Source organism: Chaetomium globosum, genomic scaffold, assembly GCF_000143365.1.
Source record: "Chaetomium globosum CBS 148.51 scaffold_3 genomic scaffold, whole genome shotgun sequence".
Lineage (NCBI taxonomy): Eukaryota > Fungi > Ascomycota > Sordariomycetes > Sordariales > Chaetomiaceae > Chaetomium > Chaetomium globosum.
The window spans coordinates 2,911,929-2,928,916 of NT_165978.1; the positions used below are offsets into that span (position 1 = coordinate 2,911,929).

Sequence of the window (16,988 nt, forward strand, 5' to 3'; positions counted from 1 at the left end):
TTATCCTTGCGGCGCTTGGGTCAGGCGGCCGACCATGCACTGCGGGCAGTCCCAGGTTCTGCGCCGTCTGAGTTCCTGTCCCGGACCACAGCCGTAGCAACGGCGGTGCGGCGGCCCAAGAGCCCCCGGACGGGGGAGGACGACGAGCGCTCTGGCCGATGATCTCAAAGTCGAACCCCATCCTCGAGCTCCTCCTCAAACTCCTCCTCAAACTCCTCCTCATCACCAAGCCTCCCCAACACCGTGCCCCGCCCCATCCTCCCCCCACCCATCCCCAAACTCACACCACCACCAGCAGCAGCACTACCCTTCCCCGAAAATAAATCCGGACACAACGCCGGGTCATCGTCCAGCGTCTCGGGATAGTCGCACCCCAGATCCGCGCGGGTGGAGCACACGAAGCGGAACTTGCCGCGGTGCACCGAGTGGCCATGCGGTGTTGTAGCGGCTGCGGATGCGCCGGCCCGTCGCGCACCGCGGGCACCGCCCGTACTTGCCGCCGTCGAGGCTGCTGCTGCCGCGCGGGCGGCCCAGGGCAGGGGTCGTGATGGTGGGGGTGGGGGTGTGCATCATGGGGGCTGTGGGGTTTAGGTTGGGGGGGGAACGGGTGGCTCGGCTTGGGGTTCTGGTTCCGGTGTGAGGGGGGTGCGGGTGGGAGGGGTCGGTGGTGAGGTTGAGGTTGTTGTTGTTGTTGTTGCCTGTGGGCATGGTCGCGATGAATTTGGGGTATTTCTTGCCTGCCTTGTCGGCGTTGCTGCCGTGGTTTTTGCCGATGCGGCCCGTCAGGACTGCGTGGCGGTTGGCGCTCGGAGTGGGCGGTTGGTGTGCTGGGGTTAAAGCTGTGAGGAGGTGGTTAGCTGGGTCGCTCGACCTCGACTGACCAAAGTAATGGGTTTGTAGTCGAAAATGATTCAGCGAAAAGGAAAGAGGAGGTAGAAGGTGAAGTAGAAAAAAGAAATAGCTTCTGGTTTTTACTTACGCTTGCGAGAAGGCATTTTGTGCCTTGGAGTTTGTTTGGTGCTCGCTTTGGAGCTCGCATGTGAGATAAGCAAGCGAAGAAACTCCGAGGTTGGCAGAGAGAAGTTGGCCGCCACTTTGTGAATCAAGTTGGGATTTTGAGTTTTGAGGGTGCATGTGTTAGAAACACACTGGAGGTCAGTTAATCACTGTGTGATTCTTGTGGAACACTTCCCTACTGGAATCTCAGGCCACAAGGTTGTTCGCAGTGAGAAAAGGGTAAACAGCCTCCACGTAATGCTTGCGGTGCCAGTAGGTGTAACTCTTAGGCCGCAAGGTAAGTTGCGAGGCCGTGGTTGTTCTCAACAGTGCAATAAAATGGTGGCAGAGATACTTTAAGCCACAGACATTAGAAACCGAATGAAAATAGCAACAGGCCCATCCGACAACAAGGCTATGAACACAATAGCAGAAGCGTCTTGAACTCTTGTCTCAACAGTTGCGTGAATGGAAGCCACATCCATGACTGTTGTTCATTGACAGTGCAGATTGACATCCAATATTCCACTTCTCGCCAATGTCATTGAGTCATCGACCCTCTTTCATATTGGTAGGAGAAAGATGATGCAGTGAGTGCCTAAAGTTCAAGTTCTTTCTCGACCCGTCACTTTACTGGCATATCCAGATGCCCTTACATCACTGCATTGGCTGCCTTCTATACAATGTGGAATGACTACGACATAGAAATATGGTTCCACCCCCGTACTCAGCCTTGAAGTCTTCTATAAAATGGCAATGATGCGGCTGTAGAGCCTCTTGCATGCTTGTGCGTGAGTGGCTGCCTTGCTGTGCAAGTTGTGGGACAAAGTGGGATGGAGAGTAATGTGATGGCATCTGAAGTTTGTTGCTATTTCAAAGCTTCCTGCTTCATGTTTACTACTTGCCCCTGACTAAGTAGGTAGGTAGTATGAGATAGAGACGATACAGTAGCGGGACCTTTCCGCACCTCTTGTGTAACTATCGTTTGTGCCAGTCATAAAATGACGAGGTACGTACATACAGGTAACTGTTCAATTGATTGTCCTCGGCTTTACCATCATGCATATTCGGCTTCACAGCCAGTTTGGGCACCTTGGGGTTTAAAGGATGGCATAAGAGGCCTTTCACTAAAAAGAACCGTCAACGAACGACTTTCCTCAACAAACTAGCTACACATACTACGGTACTTGGTAGGCAGCCGCTTATTCCCCGTTCCGAGCAGTTGATTTGTTTCAAATAGAGAAACGTAAGGTACCTGACCAACCGCTTGCATCATGGACATCTCTAACATCCCCTGCTTTCGTCTACATTCCCAGTTGTACCCTTTATCGTCAGCTCAAGCAATATCCCACCCAAAGCGTCGTGTGTCCCTTTTGAAATTTTTATAGTCCCAAAACGAGTTCGTACATGTTGGGGTGGAAAGGATTGAGCAAGCGACTGTTCCAGTCCAAGAGGTGGACGGCGTTGAGATGCCGAGGCTTTATGGGTATGCTTGCCCATTCGATGGTGATAGTAGTGTTAAAAATTGCGCACCATTTATTGCAGGATGGTTTCCAGTTTATCAACCTTATTCCGTTCGTTTCCACAGAGGAGCTTCGAAAAGCAACATCGAGAACCCCGGTCTCCCAGCAGCCCTGGAGGATAGAACCAATCCGGATTGCTAGGATACTTAGACACCTAGCTTCGTAACAAAAGCGGTCGTCGTGGTCGTGGTCGCACTCGCGGGTGGGCAACTGATGCATGGAGAAAGGGCGGATTCGGATATCAAGCTTGCTAACCCTTCTGACGAGGCATGGGCGGGACACCCAGGTTGGCATTAGGCCAGACTGGCCCAGTAACATGATGTCAAGCCTGTACGGGTCGCCAGAAACCCGCCCGACGATATATTGCGTCTCCTCGCGTATCTGCCGGTTTGTCGCAAGAAGGGAAGGTTGGGCGCTCTTGGCGTCATTGGTTTCCTTGACGTACACGTTAATGTTGCCGCGGGCTGGCAAGAAAGAGCCGTGCGGATAGTGACGTGTGCGCCTGTTTCGGATGTCCGAGGGCGACTTCGGGGCCGCATGGCGGACGGCGATGGCCTCTTCGAGGATTTGAAGCCGGAGCTCTGTGGGTAATCCAAGCAAGGTGGCTTTGTGGTACGTCGGTTCTGCCATCGTGGGCGGTGCCATGAAAATGCGAGATACCAGTAAATAGGTAGGTAGTTAGTAGTTTAGAAAGTTTGCATTTCAGTTTGCGGTTTTGAAATCCCAAAGCCGTCATTTATTGGTAACCATTTATGTAGAGAGTTACCCTAGATACCCAGTCTGCAGAGTGACAAATGGAACACACTGGTCTACCTTATGCCCCGTGGGTTATATTCGAAGGATAAAACTTGAGCAACCTTGAGAACATGCCAAGTGGTTTCGTCATGATGATGGGATTGATTGAGACTGTGAGGTCCACGCCCTTGAGCGGGGTAATGGGGCGAAAGAGAAGGTCATTGTGAGAAAAGGGAAAAAAGGAGATAGGAAAAGAAAGGAGTGATTAGGTGCGTTTTAATTTTGAAACCCGAAGCTCAAGTCCTACGAGCCCAAGAGCCACAAGACTCTAGGGTCAGCAGTTTACAATACATCAACTTTACGGGCTAGCATTCTGCCGAGGGGACGAGGCTTGTCGATGTTGTCATAGATTTTCCATTTGCTGTTTCTTCAGTGACACGTCCGGGCTGTTCGTTTTCACGGCTGCTGTGACGAACCTACTTCAGGACCCTGTCCTGTTAGGGTTCAGCTTCGGTTGAAGGTAATCTCTCAAGGGTGCTTAGGTTCGGTGCAGCCAAAAGGTGCACAACAAAGGCTTGTCTCAACAGTAGGCTTCCGAGCTTGTAGCGAACTGTAGTTGTGATTGCTAACTGGAGAACTCCCAGAGCTCTCCAGAACGAGTGACCATATACTTCCTAATTTCTGGGTGCTCAGTCTGCTCAGTCACTGAGCACACTGAGCACATTGCTCTCCTTGCTCAGTCGCTGAGCATACTGAGCACTCTGCTCACCTTGCTCAGTCGCCGAGCATACTGAGCAGCCACTGATTGGCTGTACTAACGATTGGTCTGGGGCGTCCTATGCCCCACTCTTGTGCATTCAGCATGGTGGTTTGTGACAGCTGCGGTTTGGCGGGTTTGCTCTTTGCAGCAGCCCAGTCATTCTCAGTTTGCGTAACTAATGTTAACATTCCTTGAAAAAGTCGAAGCAAATAAGATAGAACACAGTTGGGAAAAACCAGGAATGTAAACCAGGAAAATAAAAATAGGGAAGGGCTCCCAAGCACCCATGAAATACTATCAAGCACCCAGCTAACTATACCTAATCGGGATAATCGTTTTTTCCATACGTCCGAGTGAATCACCAATACCAAAATTTCGGGCTGCTGTCACCTGGCCAGCTTACCATACCGTTGCGTGACTTCCGCAAAGTCGCTTCGAGATCAACAGCGCCGAAGCAGCAGCAAAATTTCCGACGACCCAGTCACATCGACGACCCGATCTCTTCATGTAATGCCCTCACGCCGGTACGCTGCCATTTCTTTTATGCTTAGGGGCTCAAACTGACCCTCTCGATGCACTTCTAGAATAGGTACCTTTGCCATGACAGAGCATTCCACGGAACCGATCCCTCGACCGTGCGGCCCGCCGCCACCCGTCAAGGTCTACGAGAGCCTAGACGACCTGTTTTAAGATATCTGCACTCACGGACAGGCACACGGCTATAGCATCGTCAAGAATGGGAAAAACGGACTCAAATACAAGTTCAGATGTGCCAAGGCTCGCAAGTACAAGGATCAACGCTCCTCCGAAATTCACGAGAGCAAGCGGAGGAAGTCCAGCACCCAGATGACCGGCTGCAAGTTCCGACTGACAGCCAAGCCGCTACCTGACGGCAAGTGGCTGTTAGAGGTGCCTGAAGGGGAGTTCTCAGGTCACAACAACGTCAATTGACATGATGATTTTGCTGTGCCATTGAGGGAATCTCGGAACTTTTGGCGCTGTTAGCCCTGTTTTACGTGAATTACATATGTTACGCGAGCTGACGGTCCGTCACTGGTAAAAGAAAGAGAGGGGCATTCCGGACCGTAGGGTTTGGCATCACCAAACCGTATCATGTGACATCCCCCATACATAACCCTAACCCCCATCCTCCTTCAGCTTTTTCTCGCCCAGGGCCATCAATTTCTCAAGCCGTCGTATCTCTCAATTTCTTCAAAAACGCAATAAAATCGTCAATCTATTTGCATCGCTCAATTTTTTCAAAAACGCAATAAAATCACCAAATCTATCCGCATCGCTCAATTTCTTCAAAAACGTGGTCGTTTCGCGACCGCATTGTAAGTCGGTTTATACCCACACATTGACCCCTGACTTACACCCGCATTTACAGTTCTACCGCCATGGCTACCCTGCAGGTGCCCGGTTACGACGATTACGACGACGATAACGGCGATCAACAAGTCCTACCGCTTTCTTCTCCGCCGCCCGGCCATAAGCTTCTTACCCACCATTACGACTCTCTTGCTGAGCTTACCGGCGACCTGCATAACTGGGGGGCAGGGGGGCACGCGCCGGGGGGGCACAGGGAAGGGCGCGCAGGAGGGCACAGGGGAGGGCGCATAGGAGGGAGAGTCAAGTCACATGACTGAAAAAAAAAAAACATGATTCTATAGATTTCGATTTTATTGCGTTTTTGAGCGATTCAGCCGCTGGAAATTCAATTGACAACAACTGCGTTCAAGATTGTTGAAAAGATTGTTGAATTGTTGGAAAGGGGGCGCCATTTTTGGGGGCTGTTTGGAAGGGGTTAGGGTTATGTATGGGGGAAGTCACATGATACGGTTTGGTGATGCCCAAACCCGTACGGTCCGGAATGCCCCTCTCAAAAAAGAAAAACGATTATCCCGATTAGGTATAGCTGGGTGCTTGATAGTATTTCCTGGGTGCTTGGGAGCCCTTCCCTAAAAATAGGAGTGGTTCTGACGTACTCGATGACCAGCCGAGTAAAAAGGAGGCGTGCACACCAGGGTCGGGGTTGTAATATATGGAGGAAATCAATAGGGTTGGGGTTATGTATGTGTCAAATCACTAGGGAGGTTGTCAGAGTTCCGCACGACAGTAACACAGTCGAGACAGTCTCCCAAACGTCCCTACCAGGTAGTCAACTCGAAAAACATAACGTAGAAGACAACCAACCAGACTTTATTCCCAGCATTTTTTGAGAATGGAAGGGAGGATGGAGTTACCATGAGCACCCGCCTGGCCTACCTACATGCAGGTACCTGGTAGGTTATTAGTAGCCAAACGGCGGGCACCGGCCATCTCCTTCAGGCGGCGTAGTTGTTCGGTGCTGAGTAAGGCCCTGGCGCGCTGCCGACGTTCTTCTTCCTTTTCCCGACGGTTGCCCTCCACCGCGTCTTTCCAGTAGCGGTATAATCTGTCGGCAGGGTAGATCATAGCGCGCTCGGGTGCCCGGCTAGAGCCAATCTCGGTGGCGGACTCGTCAACTATCATGATTTTCTCGCCACCACGTGTGGTAACAAGGTAGAAATTATCGAGTTTGATATCGCCATACTCAACACCGAACTTCGTGATTGCCCGAAATGCGTTGTCAATCATATTTCTCATCTCGGTCCCATCTCGCTCATAGGAGGGGGTGTCGCATAATTAGAGTGATACGACCAACACGGCCTTCGACAGATGCTTCGCCGAAGCAGACGGGAATTATGGAGCCTTGCAGTGTACGCAATCTGGCATACATGCGCTTTTCATTTTCAAATTCTTCGTCCCAACCGGGCTTCTGTTCCTTGAGGATGAAGGTGCGAGGGAGGGTCCATTGCGGGAACACAGGAGCAAGGAGTCTCAGTACCGCTAGCCTCTAGGGGAAAGTGGGAGAAGATACTGTGTAGGAAATCGTCCAATAGTGTTCGGCGGATGTGGAGTCGCAGTGTCGTGAAGCCTGTGGGGGAACTCGCCGGATGCGACAATCGTGGTTCGCCCGATGGTAAACTGCAAAAGCCAGTCAAAAATTCTGAAGCAATATGTGTAGATTGATATCGCCCGGCCGGGAAGCGTACCTTGCAGGAGACAGATTGATGGCCGTCTGGGCCCATCTTTACCGTTTGGCTAGGTAGGTAGGTACGTCGCGTGAGGTTGCGCGAGCGCTGATCAGCCCAAGCAGCATGCCTGTTGCCTCGAAGGTGGAACTCGACTGGCCCTTCGTCCAAGCGGCGACTAGTGCGTAAGCCTTTCACTGCTTGGTACCCAGCAGGCTGCAGCAGACCCACCACAACAACTGATAAATACGTACGTATCCCGAGAGTTATTCGCCAGCACTGCACACACGCGCACGCATATAGGGATATACCATCGACACTCGCATCATGATGCCTCGATTTTAATCCTCTACCCCTGGTAGCAATCCAGGATCGCAACCACCCGCAACCAACCCTAACCTCTTAACCCTCCAGTCAACCTCATCCTCGTCCGCGAGATCAAGATCCGCCTTCGAGATCGTCTAGGATAACCTCCTTAGCACTCCCTTCATTGTCCGGATTATCGATTAGTTCCAGCCCATCCGCGTCACCTTCGTAGTCCAGCACCTGCATGCCCTGGTATTCAGTTTCGCCCTTGTTCTCGAACGCATGCGGCAGACCGTCTTCGCACACCTCGCCGTTGTGGTACTTGCTGATGGTAGGGAGGCAGGTGGTGCAGACGACGTAGCCGGGGCATGAAGTGCAAAGGTAGTGGTAGCCGAGGATGCTCTGGATAGAATGCGGTGAGTGTGCTGAGATCAAAACAACAGGAAAGAGCGGGGTAGGGTTGTGGAGGGAAGGGAGAGAGGGGAATGGGGCTTACGGAGAAACACATGTCACAACCGGCGGAGGCGAAGTTGTATCGGCAGACAGGGCCATAACTAGTGCCAACATCCACGGGGCCGCGCTGCTCCAGGTGTTTGGTGAGCGTGTCGATGACCTCGTCGCCGGCGCTTCCGCCGCCGCCAGTTCCAGCACCGTGAGGGTCTTCGGTGGTCACCCTCGTTACCGAGCCGGCAGTCGACCCCGGCATCAGCGCCATTTTCGAGCAGCACGCGGACGACGGCGGCGTGGTCGGCCGTCTCGGACTGCATGCCCTCGACCCAGCCAAGTCCGAGCTGCCGCACCGCCCAGCACAGTGGCGTCCAGCGTGTTCGTCGCGCTGGTCCACGTACGGGCGCTTCGCGCGGGGCCTCCCCCATCGCGCGGGGGAGGCCAGGATGAAGCGCACGGCGTCGGCGTTGCCGAACTGCGCCGCCCTGTGCATCGACGTCTTACCGGTAGCCTCCTGGTGCAGCAGGCTGCCTCGGAAGGCGAGTAGTATGGTGCGGAAGTTTTCGAGCCCGTTTGCTGCCTCGAAGTGCAGCGGCAGCCGCTCGAACACGGGGTCCTCCACGTCGGCCGCGGCGCCTTCGTCCAGCAAGAAGTTGATTGTGTTTGCACCTCTCCCAGGCATGCCGCGACAGCGCCGTATAGTATAGGCTACCCCGGACCGCTGCTTGACATCCGCCCCGCGTTCCACGAGCTCCCGTACCAGCCGGTCGATATCCTCGCTGTCCTGGTCCCGATTTGCTTCGATAGGGTACAGCGCCGCCATCAGCGACGTGCTGTTGATGCATTTGGGCGTGACCTGGTTGATGAGCGCCCCCTTGTCCAGAAGGGTGCGGACGGTGGTAATCTCGCGCCGCCGACACGCCTGCTGGAGTGGCGTGCCATATCACCCCACGCAGTTGATGTCCGTCTCCGGCTGTGCCAGGAGGAGAGATAACAGTTCGTCGTTGCGGTTGCGGACGGCGTTGTGCACCACAGTCTCGTTGTCTTTGTCTTTGGCGTTGACGTCGGCGCCTGCCAGTACGAGCCGCTTCAGGCACTCGAAATTGCCCGAGTTGGTGAGGCTGCCTCTAAGCAGCGCGGTGTTGCCATCGCTATCAACCGTATCGAGCTTGAGATACCGCCTGAACTCGAGGAGAACCCCCATGATCTCTGAATCCACCGAGGTCGCATGGTGTATTAGGTCCATGCCGTTGACCATCCCTGTAAGGTCGGCGCCGTTTTCGGCCAGGAGGCGGGTCAAGGATGCATCAGCTACGTAGATAGCGGCGTCAAATATGGGTGGCCAGCCAACATGATCTGGGTGGTTGATGTTGGCCTTCTTCTCGATGAGCATTTTGACCACGGCCTCATTTCGACTAGCAACCGCCATGTTGATGGGACTACTCCCTGAGGAGTTCTCGGCATCCGGGTCGGCACCCGCATCGAGAAGAAGTTTAAATACCTCAGGGTAGTCTATCGCGGACACAAGAACCGGGGGACCGCCTGTGTTGACTCTGGCGCCTCGCTGGAGGAGCTCTCTCGTCGCTTCGACCTGCCCCGCCCTGGCGGCATAATGCAAAGCGCTTTCTTTGTAAGTGTCCTGCGCGTTGATATCGGCGCCGTTATCCAACAGCCACCGAAGCAAAGTCACCCGGCCGCTGTTTGCAGACCTCATGAGCACCGTACTGCCTTGTAAGTCCGCGGCTTGGACGTCCATCGGTTGCTCACCGACCGTCCGGAGAAGCTCGCAGATCTCCACAATGACACGCTCGTCATTGAGGGAACTGTCAATCTCCAGTATCAGCGGCGGCGATAGCAGCTCGTGATTGGGATCCGCACCATGTTCTAGGAGTAGACGGATACAATCAAGGTCTGGGTCATTGGTAGTGGCGAACAAGAGGGGTGTCGAGGCGCCGTTCGCGCCGATGCAGTTGGGGTTGGCGTTGTGCCTCAGCAGGACCTCCACGACTTTCGGGTACGAGCTGAAGCAGGCTACGGTGAGAGGATTCCACCCAGAGTCCGCGTCCTCCGGCCCTCCGTTGCCACTCTGCCCAGGCTCTGGGTCCGCTCCGAGTTCCAACAGGGCTTCGACGACCTTGTGGCTGCCGAAATCTGCCGCGTCGTACAGGCTGCTGCACGGTAGCCTTGATTCAAGCAAGGAGTGGTCCCTCGTGACGAGTAGCTTGGCCACACCGGCGAAGCCGCGGTCGGCGGCTGACTGGAGGCAGCCGATGCGGTTGTCTCGGAGCTGGTGGAGGTCTGCACCATGGTCGGCGAGGGCTTTCACCATGGCCTCATGACCAAGGCAGCACGACAAATGCAGGGGACCGGGATAATACGCCGTGGTTATTTCGGGGGGCGTTGGCGAGTTGCCCAGCGGGTTGGGGTTGGCGCCACGGCTCAGGATGGCGGTGGCGAACCGGTCCATGTTGAGCCATGAAGCTGCCCATATGGCGGATTCTGGCCACTTTATTGCTGTCCCATCACCCTCCGACAGTGACGATATTCTGGTGACCACCTCGAGAGCAACTTGCTCGTTGTATCCTCGAACCCCCGCCAGGAGAACATTCATAAGGAACGGTATTTCCGCGGACGAAGAGGCATCTCGCAGATACTCGGTAACCATACTTGTGTTGTTGCGGCTGCCCGCAGCTGCCACAATGCATTGTTGTCGTACATCCAGCGGGGTCTCGTTCACGTCCTCGTATGACAATATGTCCAGGCCCACAAGAATCGGAAGAGGAGACTCGGGTGGGTTAGATGTCCGTGAGAAGGGATTGCTCATCGCCCAGTAGACTCGAGCCCAGGGCGTGTACGGGTTGTTCTCTGGAGTTGCAAGAAGACGCTCTAGGGCGCCGGCACGTTCGGCTGGGGAGCACTTAGAAAGATGGAAGGGGAAGGCCTGGACGATATAAAACAGGATTCCCTCCCCGTCTGCGGCGATAGAAACGGTCGATGGCTGGCACCCTTCCTCTGCTCCATCTCCAATGCGCGTTCCAAACGCCGAGAACAGATCTTCCAGCTGGCTCCGGGCCTCGGCAGAGACGAGGTAGGCAAGGCAAAACTCCACGATGGCCTGGTGAGCCGTCCGCGCCACCTCGGTCCAAGTGAACCTCTCCCTTTCCAAATTGCGGCCAACAATATCTCGGATTTCGTCCCGGAGCCTGACTCTGTTATCTTCGAACGTGGCAAGCACTCTCAGCCACGACTTTAGTTGTTGCGAATAGCCCGTCGTCAAGGACCGCCTGGAAGAGGTGGACGCTGGCCAGTTCCCCTCGGCGCGATGGCAGCGTAGAAGATCGGAGAGCTCGTCCAAGCTCAAAGGGCGGTAACCGGAAATGACCCAGCCTAGCACCCAGCGGAACTCTTCATAATCGGGGACTGACCTCAACGTTTTATCGAGTGTTTCTTCTGGGGTCTCGTCTGGTTGCATCGACTCTACGAAAACGGTGAATCGGTCAAAGGATCCGAACGAGGAGTTGGCGGGCCATTCGCTGTAGTCCTCGGCTAGCCGGAGCTTCGTGGCAATTCCCTTATCCAAGGGGGTGAGTTTCTTGAACACCTCCTTAAGACGATTTTCATGTGTACTACTCCCACCAAGTCGGTCTAAGAGCTTAGCTTGGGTTTCCTCCAAAACGTTGTCACTGTCGAAGGTCAGGGCGTAGCTATCGGCGCTCAGATCTAGACAGTCGTGGATCTCCCCCTGGAGAGCTTGGGGGTTTTGCGTCGTGATGACAACTTTGAAGGTACGTCCACATCGATCCGAAAGGTCGCTGAGGTAGTCCAGAAATGCGACGCGGCTCTCCCGACTGCATTGGTCTAAGTCATTGAGCACAAAAAGTGCCTTGTCGTTGAAGCAAAATATCCTGAGTGCTTCAATTATGGCAATGCAGGACTCCTCGGACCATCCGGACTCTGCTTGGTAGTAGCCGCCGTTAGCGCGTGTATAAGGAGGAGCGGCTAGGAGTTTTAGAAGTTGGGTTCTGGGTACTAACGAGCACGATACCAGTCCTCAAGGATCAACCCAGAATTACGTCCGGTAAGACATTCCCCCGGGTACACGTTCGCTCCCTCGAGAATGAACGATGCTACCATATCCGCCAATGAATCCCGAAGGGGGTCAGCAGAATCGAACTTGAAGATGAGAGCCTTTGAGCTATCTTCGTTCTTCTCTGCCATTTCTTTCCGCCACACGAGTGAGATATAGTCTGAGACGTCATGGGTGGCGCGGCGAGATGATCCGTGGACGTATAGGGGCCGGGTCTCGTTGCGTTTCAACCACTGAGTATAGTTGCTGTTGAGCTTTAATCCTGACTCCAGCCATGGAATTCGCAGTGGATCAAACTGTGACTGGCGATGAGGTGCCGCGAGGGATACAAAAGCTGGCTCGAGGTCGCGGAACTCTGGCTGTTTAAGTAAATCTAGAAACCCGTCAGTCATGGCACATTGCTTTCGCAATCCCACACGTCCAAGACTCACTCTCGACCTTGTACGCTGTATAGTACGTGAGAAGCGGAAACCGCTTTTCCCCCTCGGTCTGTTCCTCGACCAGTCCTTCTGATGGCACACCGAGCGTTGCTGTGAACCTATCCCAGACCTGGGAGGGCGACACGCCTAGTCAGGCACCTGACGCGTGGCAATTCAAAATCGGGTCTTCACTTACAGCATGAATATCCCCCGGTGAACTTTTATCCGCGTAGATGCTGGCAATCCGGCTGCGGAGGGTCATTTTCGAGTCGATGAATCTCTCAGTCGACCGAAGAACGGAGCCGGCAAGGTGGTGGACGGATGACAACGTGACGAGGTGTGACCACTCCCTATCACTCTCGCCTTGGAGAAACTGCAATAACTTTAATTCCAGGGTTGAGCGGCTGATAGCGCGTTGTGGACAACCCGAGAATATCTTTGATTGAGATGATTAATACGCCTTCAACGTTCAAACAATACGGAACGGTGACTTTGAGAGTTCCATGCGATAACGGGTTCTAGCTTACAATTCGGGACGTGTTAGTTGCAATCCAAGGATACGTCTCGGGGAATCTGGCGGCAAGAGTTAAAGCCTAATGATAACATATGCTCGTTAGAATCAGGGGTACAGAGGGGCTTAAACATGAAGAAGACCAAGGGGTGGGTGATTACCAGTTTGAGCACTAAGGACCCAAAGTCGTAAGCAACAAATTGGATGATAGCACGCCTCTGGTTTGGATGTACTTTAATCAGCTTCAATAGCCACCATTCATGCATCGATTGGGATTATCTGAGCACTACTCACTTGCGGCGCCGACTGCCTCGAAGACAACCCCTCCAAGAGCTTTTTAGCTTGTTGCTCAGCCAGGTCCTCAGTTAAGTCTCCAGCCAACAGGCCGGCCATCTCAACTTGAAACACCAGCTCTGTAGTCAATGTTCTCTCAAGAGGGTCGCCTAAGAGCTGATCTAGAGTGCGCAGGTCGGTCTGAGGACAGATGGCTGTGACATGCACAATGCTTGTTTCGAAAACGATAGTTAGCCATATTCTTCTCCTGTGAGTAAATGAGATAAAACGCTCACTCGGTGATCGGGTATTCACAGTCATCGGAACCACCATAGGCCGTGTGCACCTCCTTTATCGTCATCCCTCCAGCAAGCTCCTCGTCGGGCGGCTGGTCGAGTACGGCAGGTTTTGGTGCGCCTGGGACATCTTTCTCCTCAGCCACCTCCTGAGGCCCTCCATCGCCGTTTGGATCATCATCATTATCCTCTAACGACAGGCCTTCCTCAAGCGGCACTTCGTCCGAAGTCTCGTCCTCATCTAGCGACAGGTAATTGCTGGCGTCCATCGTCCAGGTGTTGGGTTAAATCAAGCCTCGGGTAACTCGGCGTGATTTGGTTTACAATCAAACAAAGAATAGTCCAGAAGGACGTAGCGCCGCAAGCAGGTTGTCGGTTAATTGAGGGTGCGTGAACTCAGGGGCAAGGCAGGTCGGGATTTCAGTTTGCCATCTTTCGGGGCATGTGCTGATTGACTGCAGTTCTTGTCTCTGCAGAAGCCAAGATGGTTGCCTCAGCCTGTTTCTCTCGTGGAGCGCCCGGTCTTGATAGGTAAACCCCCTGGTAGCTTTTTCCGAGGATATTATCTGTTGGTTGCTGGCAACGCCAGGCCCCCAGTAGGCCACTCGGAGGGGCGCAAGTTATGCAATGCAGTATTATGGAGTTTTTTCAGTGCTTCGCCATCCTTAGCATGTTACGAATAGTGCAGTATCTCCGCTCTTGTCCGCTCTCTTGCATGAGACAGGGTCGTATCCGCCCAGCCGCCGTCGACTTGCGACCAACGAAATTGCAAACCCCTGTCTCTGAGAATGCGGCATTTGCCCAAAGCGCTTAAGCAACTCCATCAATTTGGGGGCCAACCTAAGCTTGGTTCGAGATTAGGGGCAAGGGCCGCAAGGCTCCGAGCAGTCCTCCTGCGTTGACAAGCAACCAGAACAGAGGGCAGGTTATACAAGTAACTTGTGGCTTCATTCCGAGGGAACTTGGGAAGTGGAACAATATTTTAGTTTCTGCATTGCCGACACACAACAAAATAACAAAGTTAAGTGCGCTAGCGTGACCTACGCCTCAAGCCCCCTTGATAGAAACACCCGTCCTCGAGTCCTTGACGGCATCTGCGAAAGAGTGATGGAAAGTACAATCCCAGAGCTCGTCTATGGGCGCGTCTCCCAGATTCCACTGGTCAATCTCGGTATCGAGCGCATTGAGCGGCTCGAACTGGGGGTCAAACAGAACCGGGTCGTCGGGGGTTCTTGAAGAGAAGAGGGTTCCCACCCAAGTTGTGAAGTTGGGCCGCGCCTCGATGGTCGGGATCATTTGAAATTCGTCGTCGGTCTCCCGTTCCAGGAGGATACAGGCGCGGAACTGCCTCATGATACCCTGTTGTTGCGCAGTGTTCTCCCTCATGGACCAGGACGCTTGGTACCGGTTTCCAAAATCATCGGCCGGCCGGTTGCCCGTCACCTCGACAGCATAAGACTCCTCCATCTCAACCGTCTTACTGAATTTGGCGCCTCCCTGAGCAGTGACGACAGCACCGCCGGACAGGCCTCCCGACAGCTCGCCGGTCCGCGTCACCGTGGAGTTGGTACGCATCATGGTATGAGTCGCCGAGGGCGCCATTTCGGCTACCAGAGGGCCAGCTCCAGCAATACCATCCTTGCTTCGGAACTCGAAGTGGATGTCCGCCTCCTTGATACGCACGGATCGGTAGGAGAAGAAAGAGAAGTCATAGACGAGGAGCGTCGCGAGTCCGCCTGTCTTCTCGTTGAGCGTGCCGTGAATAATGGCTTTGGCCTCGCAACCAAGATAGAAAGCTGGCCGCGACTTGGACCCGGCCGTGTGTCCGGTCACTTGCCCACGCTGCTTCTGACCGGGCGTGTTGCGGGTGTGGAATCCTAGTACGTTTCCAAGTCAGCTCAGTATAAAAACACATTCATAAAAGGTAACGGAATCATAAAGTACCTCCTTTCTGCCCAACACGTCCCAAGTCAAGCTGGAAGAAGGTGGGATCGGCAGAAGGTGCCGCAGCCTCAGTGTCATAGTACCCTTCGTCTTCGTCGCCGCTCACCCAGAGCTCCTTGTCTATGTCGGCCATTCTTAAGAACGCGGGGCAAGCTGTTGACGATCAGTTTGAAATTGTGTCAATTCAAGTTGATGCTGTTGTCAAGGTTGCATCACACAACAGGGGAGGGGGGGCGGGGGCTTTCAGATCTCTATAAGGCAACAAACGGACTGGAACATCGGTGCCCACCCTCTCAGCCTTCTCTCCCTCTTTCTCACTTAGATCTTTGTCATAAAAAGTGAGGTTGTATTGGGCGCTTCCACTCCATGCAGCAAAAGTGGCGCAGTGTGTTGGGGGCCGTCCCACTCGCATACACACACCCCCCCCCTTTTCCCCCCTCCCCCCCTGGACACCGTGCGGTTTTCGCCCCTATTGTCTGAGAGTCCCTCGCTTCCCCTGCTTAGAAGCCTGTGAGAGTGCTGGCGCACTTGGACAAACCTACCAAGGGAGGAAATAAGGCCCTTCCCGCTTCCATATCTCACTCAGACCTCCGATACACCCTACCACCGGCCAATGTCCTGGTGTGTCTTCATAATGTTCTCCTTAGGCCTCACCCCCCAACTGTTGACCGTAGAATCTCCATTATAGTGCTCTCTCTGGCCTGTGTCTGTTCGGCTACTCGTGTGTGTATCCCGAGGATCACAATCATTTTTTCAAACGCAGTCCAGTCAGAGTAACCACAATGTCCCACCCAATGGAAGGAGACCTTGCATTTGAGACGGAGGATGACTCCGATGTCTTGGATTTGGATGATATGGAGGTAGAGCTTCCCAACATCGCGGGCCATCACATACGAGCCCAAGGCAGCGACGAAGCCGAGTGGCGGAAGCTGGAATTGGAGCGTCAACTGAAGGACGTCATGGGCCAGCTCAGGGACGGACACCGCAAATGGGGTGAGAGCGGGCCACCGGATGTCCCGCCTCTTGAATTATATAAAAAGACGACGCTTGCTACCAAGAGAGACGCGGAGGCTACGAGGGCAACCGCCCTCCATATCCTCGCGAGGCAGTACAAGACTGACTATGCCGACATCCCTGGAGAGATTATCCGGCCCGTCATCCGCGATCTGCTGATACAAAAACGACAAGCTCTCGGTGGACGCAGAGTCGGGGGAGAAGGAGGAAGGAGGAACCAATCTTGAAGGTGGCCATAACTTTCAACAACGACGAATTCATTCGCCAAGTTAAGGAAGCTTGGCCAGAGGGATTTCTCGGATCTTCTTGATGCTAGAGACAGCGACAACAAGAATGCCTCTGCACCACATCTTTGCTTGGCCGGATGAGAAGGTGACAGTGAGACTCGAGGCCGACGCGAAGACGGTTCTGAAGAGAGCAATGGAATTCGTCCCAGTAGCAAAAGCCGAGACCATCGCCGCACAGGATGTCGATGGCAACACGCCCATCCATTACGCTTCCGACTATCGCCAATGCTACCAGAGATCTGACGAGTATGTCAGCATCTACAAGGACATGGTACGCAAGGGAGACGACTTGATGATGGGCGAGAGCGCCTTCAACAACAGGGATGAATCTCCC

General features: G+C 54.0%; 8 protein-coding genes across 8 annotated transcripts in view; 3 read left to right on the forward strand and 5 right to left on the reverse strand.

The window, feature by feature from the left end:
• Nucleotides 1–995, reverse strand: part of CHGG_06244 (uncharacterized protein) — a gene marked incomplete at both ends in the record, with an annotated part of 1,684 nt that extends 689 nt beyond the window's left edge. Inside the window, 3 exons of the mRNA XM_001222338.1 lie at nucleotides 177–279; nucleotides 494–839; nucleotides 980–995. Coding sequence (XP_001222339.1) covers nucleotides 177–279; nucleotides 494–839; nucleotides 980–995 — 465 coding nt within the window. The remainder of the gene's footprint in view (nucleotides 1–176; nucleotides 280–493; nucleotides 840–979) is intronic.
• A 1,817-nt stretch (nucleotides 996–2,812) lies between these two features.
• On the reverse strand, nucleotides 2,813–3,149 carry CHGG_06245 (uncharacterized protein; the record flags this gene model as incomplete). The annotated part of the gene is made up of 2 exons (XM_001222339.1): nucleotides 2,813–2,900; nucleotides 2,965–3,149. 2 exons carry the CDS (start codon nucleotides 3,147–3,149, stop codon nucleotides 2,813–2,815), a joined length of 273 nt encoding a protein of 90 aa, XP_001222340.1.
• Nucleotides 3,150–4,614: 1,465 nt separating this feature from the next.
• On the forward strand, nucleotides 4,615–4,965 carry CHGG_06246 (uncharacterized protein; the record flags this gene model as incomplete). Its single annotated transcript, XM_001222340.1, has 2 exons — nucleotides 4,615–4,674; nucleotides 4,726–4,965. The coding sequence occupies 2 exons, from the start codon at nucleotides 4,615–4,617 to the stop codon at nucleotides 4,963–4,965; spliced, it is 300 nt and encodes a 99-aa protein (XP_001222341.1).
• Nucleotides 4,966–5,414: 449 nt separating this feature from the next.
• Nucleotides 5,415–5,663, forward strand: CHGG_06247 (uncharacterized protein; the record flags this gene model as incomplete). Its single annotated transcript, XM_001222341.1, has 1 exon — nucleotides 5,415–5,663. One exon carries the CDS (start codon nucleotides 5,415–5,417, stop codon nucleotides 5,661–5,663), a length of 249 nt encoding a protein of 82 aa, XP_001222342.1.
• Nucleotides 5,664–6,282: 619 nt separating this feature from the next.
• Nucleotides 6,283–7,127, reverse strand: CHGG_06248 (uncharacterized protein; the record flags this gene model as incomplete). Its single annotated transcript, XM_001222342.1, has 2 exons — nucleotides 6,283–6,657; nucleotides 7,092–7,127. 2 exons carry the CDS (start codon nucleotides 7,125–7,127, stop codon nucleotides 6,283–6,285), a joined length of 411 nt encoding a protein of 136 aa, XP_001222343.1.
• Nucleotides 7,128–7,508: 381 nt separating this feature from the next.
• Nucleotides 7,509–13,678, reverse strand: CHGG_06249 (uncharacterized protein; the record flags this gene model as incomplete). The annotated part of the gene is made up of 9 exons (XM_001222343.1): nucleotides 7,509–7,778; nucleotides 7,873–8,697; nucleotides 8,776–9,566; nucleotides 9,726–11,777; nucleotides 11,858–12,283; nucleotides 12,342–12,459; nucleotides 12,526–12,702; nucleotides 13,135–13,345; nucleotides 13,410–13,678. 9 exons carry the CDS (start codon nucleotides 13,676–13,678, stop codon nucleotides 7,509–7,511), a joined length of 5,139 nt encoding a protein of 1,712 aa, XP_001222344.1.
• A 778-nt stretch (nucleotides 13,679–14,456) lies between these two features.
• Nucleotides 14,457–15,486, reverse strand: CHGG_06250 (uncharacterized protein; the record flags this gene model as incomplete). Its single annotated transcript, XM_001222344.1, has 2 exons — nucleotides 14,457–15,286; nucleotides 15,354–15,486. 2 exons carry the CDS (start codon nucleotides 15,484–15,486, stop codon nucleotides 14,457–14,459), a joined length of 963 nt encoding a protein of 320 aa, XP_001222345.1.
• Nucleotides 15,487–16,135: 649 nt separating this feature from the next.
• The window catches only part of CHGG_06251 (uncharacterized protein), a gene marked incomplete at both ends in the record, with an annotated part of 3,449 nt that continues 2,596 nt past the window's right edge, over nucleotides 16,136–16,988 (forward strand). Inside the window, 2 exons of the mRNA XM_001222345.1 lie at nucleotides 16,136–16,547; nucleotides 16,684–16,925. Coding sequence (XP_001222346.1) covers nucleotides 16,136–16,547; nucleotides 16,684–16,925 — 654 coding nt within the window. The remainder of the gene's footprint in view (nucleotides 16,548–16,683; nucleotides 16,926–16,988) is intronic.